Below are 13,158 nucleotides of genomic sequence, written 5' to 3'. Positions count from 1 at the left end.
AGACACACTTCAGACACCTATTCTCACATAGTCAAAGGAAGCCACTCTTCTATTTGGCTATTCTAAATTCAAGTGCCTTCCCTAACTGTGCAAGAATGGTACAGAAACAAGCAATAATACAAATAGAGAAAAAACGTGATTCTAAAAAAAAAGAAGAAAAGTTTATTTTTAAAGGTTTTCATGAAGACAGGTAGTTAAGAATTTCAATCCCACACAGGAAACAGAAGCAATGCCAAGAAAGCTAAAGTGTCTTAACTACCTTTATTGATAAATTTTATATTTATCCATGTACATCAGCTCATTAAAATCTTTGTTTCAAATTTCTTGCATTAATCCCCTAAAAGTTCCAGATGGGCAAAACTATTTTTACATACATAGTTGATTTTTACATTACATACTTAACATTCATAAATTTGATATTTGTTTTGCACATGTCTATGGCTTTACTACTTTCAAGACAAAAGTCACATATAAAAATACAGACTACTCCACACGTGAGTCAACAGCTGTCTCGAAGGTGGTTCACCATAGAGAGCGTGCAGACAACACAGACTATACGTAACTCATCTGTGAAAACAGACAGCAGTGTACCATACCGAACTCCGGGGTAAGGTGCTTAAGCACAGCAAAACTCATTTACAATTCTCCTTTAGTTTTAATAAACACCACACTATTTCACATATATTATCTATATATATATATATAAGCAGATTCTGGTTTAAAAATCACAAACTGACAACAGGTAAATATAAAATGTTAGGAAATGTTTAACATATATAGGGAACAACATGTCCTATGCATTGTAAAGAGTTTTTACAATGTAGCATAAAGGCAAATGTGGTTTAAAAAAATGTGAAATCCATATAGAATTATAGGGAAAAAAATTTGGTCAAGCCACCTAATGTAACAGATTTCACAGATATCATTTATTTAATATTATGTCCAAAAATGTCCATGTATTGCGCAGGTCTCTACATATCAATGAGAATAAGGTCAACAAGGATCTGCAAACTATGAAATGTTAGCAAGTAAACATAAATCATGCATTTCTCTCTGAAAGAATGATGCTTAACTTGGAGTTAAAAGGCAGGTAAACACAACTATGAAGTACCTTTCTTTACAATATCTTAAATTCAAAAACCTGGGGGAATATAAATGCTCCCAGCTATGCAAGCACACAGTATCCTGTGATGAAAATGATTCATTACTAAAAAAAAGCAGAAAAGCAAAAAAATAGGAACTCAGTTAAGCTGGTGAAACCACAGGACAAAGAACCCAGCAACTCCCAAGAGGCTAAACATAAAGCCTGGAGGCTTAATCTACACCAGCACTCTGAGTTTGGGTTTACTGTTTACATTTTATACTGTTCTTTTCTTTGGGTAAGAAAAAAAGTTTAAAGAGACAACATTTTGGAATAAGAAATGTAACTTCAAAACATTCTGCCATCTGACTGCCAGGATTGCCTTTTCGTCTAGACTCGTAACTAGATGAGGACAGAAAGCTCAACACACCAGGCCTGGGGAAGATCACAGGTTCCTGTGAGTTACACTGTTTTAATGCAATGAAGCTACTAAAATACATACATTTGTTAAGAAAATTACAAAACTAACAAATCTTTTTTTCCAGAATTATAAAAGATAAAATCTGTGAATCAGTACTCTAATGTGATTACGGGAAAATAGCCAACTGAAGTAAACAAAGCACAAGCTGTGCACAACACAGTCCCAATCTATGTCAGGTCTTGACACTTTCCACCTGCTCTGAGCACCAGGCACGCCAACACCTTAGACGCCCACTATGCAGCGCACGCTGGGCCAACAAGCACCCCCACCGCTGCGGCAGAAGTCACGCAGCATCTTCACTTACACAAAGCCCGTTTCATTCTTCAGGATTTCTTTAAGGGATTACTTGACATTGATTGGTTCTTTTAAAGGTTGACAAAAGGTGTCAAGAAAAGATTTCTTGGAATTCTTTGGAAATTCCATAAAGACATCTTACTTTTATTCCTCTCCCCTCATCAAAAGTTTTCTTTTTTTAAATTATAATTGACAACTCACATAAGAGTTAATTAATTTACTTAAGAGAGGGCTTTTCAATAATGTTCTCCTCCTCCTAGAAAACTAAGCAGTTTAGTGAAACTCAGTGCCAGTAATTAAGAGGTTGATACGGTAAAATTCAAACTTGGATGTAAGTGTGTCACACTCAGAAAAGGTTTCAGACACTTACAAACTTGTGCTGTTTCACACTGTAGAAGCAACAGCACAGATTATTTCAACTCCAGCACTCACTTTAATGCAGATTGCACCTGTGGGAAGTGGTGATCAGCAGTCCCCGCCCGCAGCCCTCGGTGCTTCCCCAGAGCTGAAGCCACTCCTCGAGGACAGTCTCCCTCTGAGAAAGCTTCTCCCATGCACTTCACGTTCGTCAGATTATGTTGAAGGAAATCATACCGTTGAATGGAATTTTAGTGGATGATCAAGAACAAACTAGAAAAAGAAACGCAGAGAGCAGAGCCCATCGCGTCTGCTCCAGGTGACCCCAGAGGCAGACGGGTGCATCGCATCGGGCTCGGCAGTCAGCTCTGCCGCCTGTCCCTGTTCCACAGACTTATTTTTCTCTGTAATAAAGTAGGTAGTATTTCAGGGGATCTGGCAGAGGGAGGCTCAAGACCTTCTCGCGCAGGAAGTTCACTGGGGGGTCTGGCTTCGTTTCAGGCGGGGCTTTCTCCTCTTCTTCCCGCCGTTCCTCTTCCAAGTCTTCAAAGCTGTTGTCATCGGAGGGGTTGGAAATCCGACTGGCAAAGACCTCTTTGTCCAAAAAGACAATCGTTTCCATCCGACGACGGCGAACTCTCCTCCGTTTAAACCTGGGAGTGTTCTTTAGTCCATTTCCGCTTTTGTTCACTGTTTCCTGATGAATGATCTTCTTAATGGTGCCCCGGATGGCGATGCGAGCCAGGTCCTGGAGGCTGCGAACGGCCAGTGGTGCTGTGGTGCAAATGACAAGACGTCAAACTTGTCCGTGACGACCACACAAAGCCCAAACAGCTAAATCCTAACATCCTAACATTTTCATTCACTGGCATATTTACAAATATATTACAAGAATATGAGAGTAGTCTCTTTGCAAATGTCAATCAGTGCTCTAATTTGCATTCATATACTACTTTTCAAAAGATAACACACTAATCCTTAACTCAGATAAGGAATGGAAGCAATGTTGCTTGGCTCATCAACCAGTGGCAGAATAAAAACGTGGGTTACTGTTTTTGCTTCTTTGACAGCCAGTTCCATGACTCCACTTACTGTATCCGTTCATGTACTCTATCTCATTCAGTAGTAATACGGTGAATATATGGCTCCAGCATTCTTTTATCCATTTTAATATTTTCATAGTACTTTACAAATTATCTGTTCCTTTTTTATATTAATGCAGAGAAAAGTAAATCAAAAACATTTTTAAGAAGAAAACTCCAAAAACTACCAAGGAAAAATAAAATCTGGCAATTAAATTAAAGCTCAATTTAATGCAAATAACACACACATGGCAGCATAAAGGCTTTTCTCAAAGGGAAAGGAAGTGGGGTTGTGTGTTTAAAACATTAAACTGACAATCAGAATCACTTTTTTCCCTCCACTACCTAACTTCAAAAAATAACCCACCACACTATAGGGAGGGCTCTCAAGTTGGCTGCGACATTCATCACACAAACCAGAGCCTGCACAGAATCTCAGCCACATCCACAGTCCACCACAGCACTGGAAAGCGCCGGTGCCCCAGACCCTCAGCACCTCCTCCGCTCTCTCAGCGCCAACCCTCCCCTCCTCCAGGATGGCTCCAGCACCTACCCTGCTACAGAACACCACAGTCATGGCTTTCTGTTGCCATCTTTCCTTCCCTCACCACCCCACTGGCTGTCGCCCCTAAGACTGCTGAGACGACTCTGTCACAGGTAATCAGGCGTCCCCACTGCCAGCTCTGGCCTCTCCGGCTCTCCCCGAGGTGCTACTTGGGGGAACTAACTCGGCTTACTGCCCCCCAGCCTGAGTCTCTCTTGCTGGCTCCTCTACTTCCACCCAGCCTAGTGGTGCTCCCCAAGGTTCTGATTTCTACCATTTCCCCCTCTTCATCTGCCTATTCATCCTTGGTCTGACATCCACTCCATGGCTTCAAATAACAGAGAGCCACCAACGGCTCCCAGCAACATAACCCAGGCCTGTCCCAGGCCCTGAGCCGTCCACATACCCACAGCTACAACCGATGACGGACGCCTCAGGCTCCACTTCCTTCCTCAGAAAGGCCCTGTGTGCCTGCCCCGAATCCTGTCCACTGTAGAGGCCAGTGTATCAATGTCAGTCTTTATCTCTCGCCTGGAAAATCCCAACAGCCTCCTCACTGGCTTCTGCCTGCAGCCTGTCTCCTGTCCTTCCACCCTGAGGCTCACCCTATCCACCCCACACAGCACATGTCTGCACCCACAGAATCTCTGGCTCAGAAGGATAAAGTTACAAATAACTGACCTGTTCGCTTCAGGAGCCCTAAACAGCATCACATGATTGTTTGTCATCCAACACCCGCCTCTAAGGGGGCTCCGTGCTGTCACGATTCTCATTCAGGCCTCATCAAGCCTCCACACCAAGAGTCTTGTCTTCCCCTAGACCAGTGGACAGCCCCACAGAGGCCCTGGCTGCGTCCTCACCTGCCAATACTCTGCTCCGTCCCTAGAAGGCGGTGCCCGACCAACGCGGGCAGCACCTCTTTCCTATTCTGGCGGGACTGTAAGAGAGCGCGCATTTGAGAAACTCACCTCCACCACCAGGTGGTCCAGGACACGGAGGCGCCGCGTCCGTGATGCAAAGCATGTGACAGCCTCCACAGCCCACGTGAGAAACTCAAGTCTCCCCTACGCACCCTAGTCTCTGCCATACCCCAACTCGGAACACACCGGGAACGTGCATGTGGAAACTCCCTGCCTCCGCTGATAGTTTTCCTCCCTGTCCTCTCTCCTGGGGGAAGTCCCTCTCACCCTTGAAGACCAAGCACAGGCGTCACGTCCTCTGTCAGACCCTCCCTGACCCCTCTCAGCCCCTCCGTGATCACCTTTCAAGGACCACGTGTATTTCACATAACTTGCGCTTCGGAGAGAACAAGGCAGACCAACACTGTTCAAGTAATGATTCCTCACAAACTAAGAAACAATTCTGGAAGGAATTCATCAACATGTATTATCTTTGGGTGTTGGGATTACGGTTAGTTTTTTTCCTTCCTATTTTTTTTTTTTTAGCATTTGCCAAATTTTCTAAATAATTTACTTCTTCAATAATAGAGTAGAGTTTATTTATTTTAAATAAAATTATTTGCAGTTCTCACTGCTGAATTTTTGTTTAAATTATAAAACAACATCTACATGAAGACTGGCCTGATGTTAGCTGTTTGCTTGATCTACATCCTGAAGGAGTGAAAGACACAGGCTGAGCAGAACAAGGTCCACAGTAAGCCTCCCGCCCACACACCAGCAGACTGGCTGGAATGTGCACCCACAAGGCAGCCACAGGGAGCAGAGGGTTAGCCCTGAGCTAGCTCTCTCCGTTAAGATCTCTCCACACAAGAGAATTAACCCCCTTTTATGTGGACCTCTGTTTTCAGTGGTATAACCAGCAACAGCTGTCTGTAGATTTAAAAGAAGGCTAAAATAACCTAAAATAGGCTAAAAATAGATTACAATATTGTAAATGCCTAAAAATCACTTGTAGGATTTTAAAGTTTCAGTGGAGGGGAAAATGCTCTTTAGTATTAAATTTTTCCTTATAGATTTAGTTTTCCTTCCCATTCTAATGAGACTAAAAAGATCTAAAAGATAAGTAAGGATCTTTGTACTCACGTAACTGGACAAATCTTGATTTTCCTGACTCTGAGTGGCAGGGCTGAATCAGAGGAGCAAAAGAAACAGCCAGAATCTTCTTGGTTTCCCAAGCAGAAGGACCAGTACGTGTTATCTTAGTCAACTATCCCAAAGACAAAAAGAGAATATTCAAAAGATTCAGCTACTGGTAGCTTATATTTAAATATAATCATTCCTATATATAATCTAAAAAAACACAGATACATTAACAATGAAATAACGTGACAACATGGGCCCCTAAGGTGATGTGACATGAAGTACACAGAATGCATTAATAATCTCGCAAATATGTTTAGCTTGAATATATTCAAGCCTCTAGAACTAACTGCTGTTCACAGGAAAGATGTATGAAAGAAGTTAAAGAATGACAAGAGGAGACAGTCAGACAAGGAGCGTGGGGCTCTGACGAGACAACTTTCTCGGATTCCAAAACGGTCAACGTTGGGGGAGAAGCAAGGAGAGGAGTCTGTTCTAAAGTAAAATTTATCAAGACGTACACAACCACCCTCAGTGCTTCAACCCAGACTGAATCCTGGGTGTTGCAGCTGGAGGATGGGAACCACAAAAAAGACCTTCCTGCAACAACTCACAACCACGCCTGGAACAGCTACCACTACAGCACCGCTGTGCCCTCCTCAAAGACGACCACGCACGGGGCGCAGGCGCTCACCCGCATGCTGGGGAGACGCACACTGAAACGACATGAGCTTCCCAGGGACGCCAGCCCACCACACACGGAGTCACATGACCAGCACACTGCAGCATGGTCATTCAAACATTTCTCATGAATCACAGTATAAGGAGTACCAGAAGGACCCAGTTAGACAACACGGCCCTCCTGGGTGTTCTGTGCCAGTCTCCGAACAGCCTAAACAGGTCACAGGACTATTTAAATATTTTGAATATTTAAAACAATATTCCGAGTGAGAAAGAAGAGCACAGATGGAGACGTCTAGCCCTCTCATACACTGTGACCTACTAAAAACTGCAGAAATAAAACAGGTGGGACCATCAGGCTTGTCGTGATCAGGAGTATGCACAGCCTGTCCTGCCCTGGCTCGTCTCTCCTTCAATCCAGTTTGGCTCCGTGTTCCTCTCACTGCTTTCCTCTGTCTTGGACAGTTTGCTGTAATAAACAGCATCCTGAGCTCAGGAAATCTCATACTAGCCGCCTGACCTCGTGCACATCTCCAAATCCACCCCGACCATAGATGGGCAGTCTGTTCACTGCTCTGCTGCCTCAAAAAAAAACAATAAGAGGAGCAAAATGGCAGGGTGAGCTGACTCGGGACTCTCTCCCCTCCAAAATAAAACCAAAAAAATGGAAAAAACTGAATTTCAACCAATGATCCCTAATGCTGAGACCATCAGAGACCTACAGAGTAAGAAGACAGAGAACGGAGAGGCTGGAGCCGCCCTTGGAGGAGCTAGAACGGGGTAGGAGAGAACGTCGCTCCCACCCCTAGAGACTGGGATCGCTGCTGCGCGGTCGGGGAAGGAGCGGGAGAGGGGCCACGCGACCGAGGGATCATCCAGGACTCCTGCCGCCGATACAGTGCAAACCCGCTGATGGGGGAAAGCTTCCGTGCACGGGGACCCCATCAGGCCAGGGCCCTGGGAGACCAGAGAACAGAGCTGATCTGAATCCAGATCAGTGCGTGAGAGAAACCCCACCTCGCCCAGCAAACCGCGCTGGGTGCCGCCATCTTGCTTGAAGGCAGAGAGCTCAGAACGTGCAGCTCTCGACCCCCATCTAGTGGCAACAGGCTGTAACTGCAACTGAATTCTACCATCAGGCACAAAAACCGCTCCTCTACCATTCAGCAATTTATAAAAGCTCCAACCAGAAGGAAAACAATAAAAACACAGAATTAAGTCCTGAGGACTTGGAAATAGGTAAACTAAGTGAAAATGAGTTCAGAGTAGCTATCATCAAAAAACTCAATGAGGTAGAGAGAAAGATAGAGAAACAAGCCAATGAGTTCTGGAGTTACTTCACAAAAGAGATTGAAATTATAAAGAAGAATCAAACAGAATTACTAGAGATGAAAAACACAATGGACCAGATAAAACAGAATATGGATTCCCTGAATGCCCGTGTCGACATCATAGAGGAGAAAATTAGCATAATCAAAGATAGACAGGCTGAATGGCTCCAGACAGAGGAAGAAAGAGAACTAAGAATTAAAAAGAATGAGGAAAATCTCCGAGAGATAGCAAATTCAATGAGGAGAAAGAATTCAAGGATCATAGGAATTCCCAAGAACGTGGAAAAGGAAAATGGAGCAGAAAGTGTGCTTAATAAAATTATAGAAGAGAACTTCCCAAATCTAGGGATTGAGGGAGAAACGTGTGTAGAGGAAGCTTTCAGATCTCCTAGATTTGTCAATGCAAAAAGACCTACTGCGAGGCATATAGTAGTAAAAATGGCAAAAATGAAAGACAAAGAAAGAATACTCAGGGCAGCAAGACAGAAGAAAATAACCTACAAAGGAACTCCTATCAGACTTTCAGCGGATTTCTCTACAGAAACCTTACAAGCTAGGAGAGAATGGAGTGACATATTCAAAACTTTACAAGATAAAAATCGGGGCCAGCCCCATAACTGAGTGGTTAAGTTCATGCACTCTGCTTCAGTGGCCCAGGATTTCACTGGTTTAAATCCTGGGTGTGGACATGGCACCACTCATCAAGCCATGCTGAGGCGGTATCCCACATGCCACAACTGGAAGGACCCACAACTAAGAAAATACACAATGTGTACCGGGGGGCTTTGGGGAGAAAAAGGAAAAATAAAATTAAAAAAAAGAAAAGATAAAAATCTTCAGCCAAGAATACTCTATCCAGCAAAAATATCCTTCAGATATGAGGGAGAAATTAAATCTTTTCCAGACAAACAAAAGTTAAGGGAATTTGTAACTAAAAGTCCTCCACTACAAGAAATCCTCAAGAAGGTTCTCATACCTGAAAAAAGAAAAAAGGGAGAAAGGGGTCACAAACCACAGAGTAGGGAGACAGATAGATAGAACCAGAATAGGATAGCAAATATTCAACTATAGCATTAGGATAAAGGTAAGGAAACTACCAAAGCAAAGACAATCTTATCACTCTAACTACAAACTCATAACACTAGTTGGAATAAGAAATGAAAATAATAATTTAGGAGGGGAAGAGCAAAGGGTCTAAATCAGTCTAGGCCAAGCAAGTAAGAGACCACCAGAGAACAGACTATATTATACACGAGATTCTAAACACATACTTCAGGGTAGCCACTAAACTAAAAAACAGAACAGAGCCACAAAACATAAATAAGGAAAAATCTAAGAAACCCAGCATAAGAAATTGCAGAAGTCAATGGATAGGCTAAAGCACACAGGATGAGAAACAAAGGCAATGCAGAAAAACCAGATAATGAGTGACAGACTGACAGTATTAAGTCCACATGCATCAATAATTACCCTCAATGTAAACAGACTGAACTCTCCAATAAAAAGACACAGAGTGGCAAAATGGATTAAAGAACAATATCCAACAATTTGTTGCCTCCAGGAAACACACCTCAGCCCCAAGGACAAACACAGGCTCAGAGTGAAGGGGTGGAGGACAATACTTCAAGCTAATAGCAAGCAAAAGAAAGCAGGTGTTGCAATTCTTATATCAGACAAAACAGATTTCAAAATAAGGCACGTAAAGAGAGACACAGAGGGACAATATATAATGATCAAAGGGACACTTCATCAAGAAGAAATAACACTTACAAATATCTATGCACCCAACATAGGAGCACCAAGGTTCATAAAGCAACTATTAACAAACCTAAAGGAAGATGTTAAAAACAACACAATAATAGTAGGGGACCTCAACACCCCACTCACATCAATGGACAGATCATCCAGACAGAAAATCAACAAGGAAATAGTGGAGCTAAACGAAAAACTAAAACAATTGGACTTAATAGACATATATAGATCACTTCATCCTAAAACAGCTGAATACACATTCTCCTCAAGTGCACATGGAACATTCTCAAGGATAGACCATATTTTGGGAAACAAGGCAAGCCTCTACAAATTTAAAAAAATTGAAATAATAACAAGCATCTTCTCCGATCATAATGCTATAGGGCTAGAAATTAATTACAAGAAAAAAGCTGAGAAAGGCACAAGGTTGTGGAGACTAAACAATACACTACTGAACCAGCAATGGATCATTGAAGAAATTAAAGAAGAAATCAAAAAATACCTGGAAACAAATGAAAATGACAACATGCCATACCAACTCATATGGGATACAGCAAAAGCTGTATTAAGAGGAAAATTCATCACAATACAGGCACATCTTAACAAACAAGAAAAATCCCAAATAAGCAATCTTAAACTACATCTAACTGAACTAGAGAAAGAAGAACAAATAAAGCCCAAAGTCAGCAGAAGGAGAGAAATAATAAAAATCAGAGCAGAAATAAATGCTATTGAAACAAAAAAGGCAGTAGAAAGGATCAATGAAACAAAGAGTTGGTTCTTTGAGAAGATAAATAAAATTGATAAAACCCTAGCCAGACATACAAAGAAAAAAACGGAGAAAGCTCAAATAAACAAAATCAGAAATGAAAGAGGAGAAATAACAACAGACTCTCCAGAAATACAATGGATTATAAGAGAATAATACGAAAAACTATATGCCAACAAAATGGATAACCCAGAGGAAATGGATAAATTCTTGCACTCCTACAATCTCCCAAAGCTCACTCAAGAAGAAGCAGACAATTTGAACAGACGAATCACAAGGAAAGAGATTGAAACAGGAATCAAAAACATCCCAAAGAATAAAACCCCAGGACCAGATGGCTTTCCTGCGGAATTCTACCAAACTTTCAAGGAGGATTTAATACCTATCCTTTTCAAGCTATTCCAAAAAATTAGGGAGGATGGAACACTTCCTAACACATTCTAGGAGGCCAACATCACGCTGATACCAAAGCCTGACAAGGACACCACCAAAAAAGAGAACTACAGGCCATTATCACTGATGAACATAGATGCAAAAATTCTAAACAAAATTTTGGCAACCAGAATTCAGCAATTCATCAAAAGGATCATACATCATGATCAGGTGGGATTCATACCAGGGACACAGGGATGGTTCAACATCCGCAAATCAATCAATGTGATACACCACATCAACAAACTGAGGAATAAAAACCACATGATCATCTCAATAGATGCAAAGAAAGCATGTGACAAGACCCAATAGGCATTTATGATAAAAACTCTGAACAAAATGGGCATAGAAGGGAACTTCATCAACATAATAAAGGCCATATATGACAAACCCACAGCCAACACCATACTCAATGGGCAAAAACTGAGTGCCATCCCCCTGAAAACAGGAACAAGACAAGGATGCCCTCTATCACCACTCTTATTTAACATAGTACTGGAGGTCCTGGCCAGAGCAATCAGGCAAGAAAAAGGAATAAAAGGAATCCAAATAGCAAGGGAAGAAGTGAAACTCTCACTGGTTGCAGACTACATGATCTTATATATAGAAAACCCCAAAGAATCCATTGGAAAACTCTTAGAAGTACTCAACAACTACAGCAAATTTGCAGGGTATAAAATCAATTTGCATAAATCAGTAGCATTTCTATATGCTAATAATGAGTTAACAGAAAAAGAACTCAGGAACACAATACCATTCACAATCACAACAAAAAGAATAAAATACCTCGGGGTAAATTTAACTAAGGAAGTGAAGGACCTATATAATGAAAATTACAAGGCCTTTCTGAGAGAACTGGATGACGACATAAGGAGATGGAAAGACATTCCATGTACATGGAATGGAAGAATAAACATAGTTAAAATGTCCGTTCTACCTAAAGCAATCTACAGATTCAACGCTATCCCAATCAGAATCCCAATGACATTCTTTACAGAATTAGAACAAAGAATCCTAAAATTCATATGGGGCAACCAAAGACCCCAAATTGCTAAAGCAATCCTGAGAAAAAAGAACAAAACAGGAGGCATCGCAATCCCTGACTTTGAAACATACTACAAAGCTACAGTAATCAAAACAGCATGCTAGTGGTACAAAAACAGGTGCACAGATCAATGTAAGAGAATTGAAAGCCCAGAAATAAAACCACACATCTATGGACAGCTTATCTTCGACAAAGGAGCTGAGGGCATACAATGGACAAAAGAAAGTCTTTTCAACAAATGGTGCTGGGAAAACTGGAAAGCCATATGTAAAAGAATGAAAATTGACCATTCTTTTTCACCATTCACCAAAACAAACTCAAAATGGATCCAAGACCTAAAGGTGAGACCTGAAACCATAAGGCTTCTAGAAGAAAACGTAGGCAGTACACTCTTTGACATCAGTATTAAAAGGATCTTTTCGGACACCATGTCTTCTCAGAAAAGGGAAACAATAGAAAGAATAAACAAATGGGACTTCATCAGACTAAAGAGCTTCTTCAAGGCAAATGAAAACAGGATTGAAACAAAAAACAACCCACTAACTGGGAAAAAATATTTGCAAGTCATATATCTGACAAAGGCTTAATATCCTTAATATATAAAGAACTCTCACAACTCTACAACAAAAAATCAAACAACCCGATCAAAAAATGGGCTGGAGACATGAACAGACATTTCTCCAAAGAAGATATACACATGGCCAATAGGCACATGAAAAGATGCTCATCATCGCTGATCATCAGGGAAATGCAAATCAAAACTACACTAAGATATCACCTTACACCCATTAGAATGACAAAAATATCTAAAACTAATAGTAACAAATGTTGGAGAGGTTGTGGAGAAAAAGGAACCCTCATACACTGCTGGTGGGAATGCAAACTGGTGCAGCCACTATGGAAAACAGTATGGAGATTCCTCAAAAAATTAAAAATAGAACTACCATATGACCCAGCTATCCCACTACTGGGTATCTATCCAAAGAGCTTGAAGTCAGCAATTCCAAAAGTCCTATGCACCCCAATGTTTACTGCAGCATTGTTTACAATAGCCAAGACGTGGAAGCAACCTAAGTGCCCATCAACAGATGAATGGATAAAGAAGATGTGGTACATATATACAATGGAATACTACTCAGCTGTAAAACAGAACAAAATCATTCCATTTGCAATAACATGGATGGACCTTGAGAGAATTATGTTAAGTGAAATAAGCCAGTTAGAGAAGGATAATCTCTGTATGACTCCACTCATATGAGGAATTTAAAAA

The 13,158-nt window shown here is 41.4% G+C and overlaps 1 protein-coding gene across 7 annotated transcripts in view; it reads right to left on the bottom strand.

Moving 5' to 3' along the window:
* Positions 1-242: 242 nt before the first annotated feature.
* The window catches only part of PCMTD2 (protein-L-isoaspartate (D-aspartate) O-methyltransferase domain containing 2), a 31,832-nt gene continuing 18,916 nt past the window's right edge, over positions 243-13,158 (bottom strand). For 4 of the 7 annotated variants that reach the window (XM_070587845.1, XM_070587847.1, XM_070587846.1 and 1 more), the window contains 2 exons: positions 5,882-6,005; positions 243-2,987 (listed from right to left, as the gene is read on the bottom strand). In XM_070587845.1, coding sequence (XP_070443946.1) covers positions 2,608-2,987; positions 5,882-6,005 — 504 coding nt within the window. In that variant the 3' untranslated portion in view covers positions 243-2,607. The remainder of the gene's footprint in view (positions 2,988-5,881; positions 6,006-13,158) is intronic. The other 3 variants (XM_070587850.1, XM_070587849.1, XM_070587851.1) reach the window with 1 other exon arrangement.

This window comes from Equus przewalskii, chromosome 21 (genome assembly GCF_037783145.1).
Source record: "Equus przewalskii isolate Varuska chromosome 21, EquPr2, whole genome shotgun sequence".
In the NCBI taxonomy this organism is placed as follows: domain Eukaryota; kingdom Metazoa; phylum Chordata; class Mammalia; order Perissodactyla; family Equidae; genus Equus; species Equus przewalskii.
The sequence above is the reverse complement of the archived record's forward strand: the minus strand, read 5'-3'. Positions and strand labels throughout refer to the sequence as shown.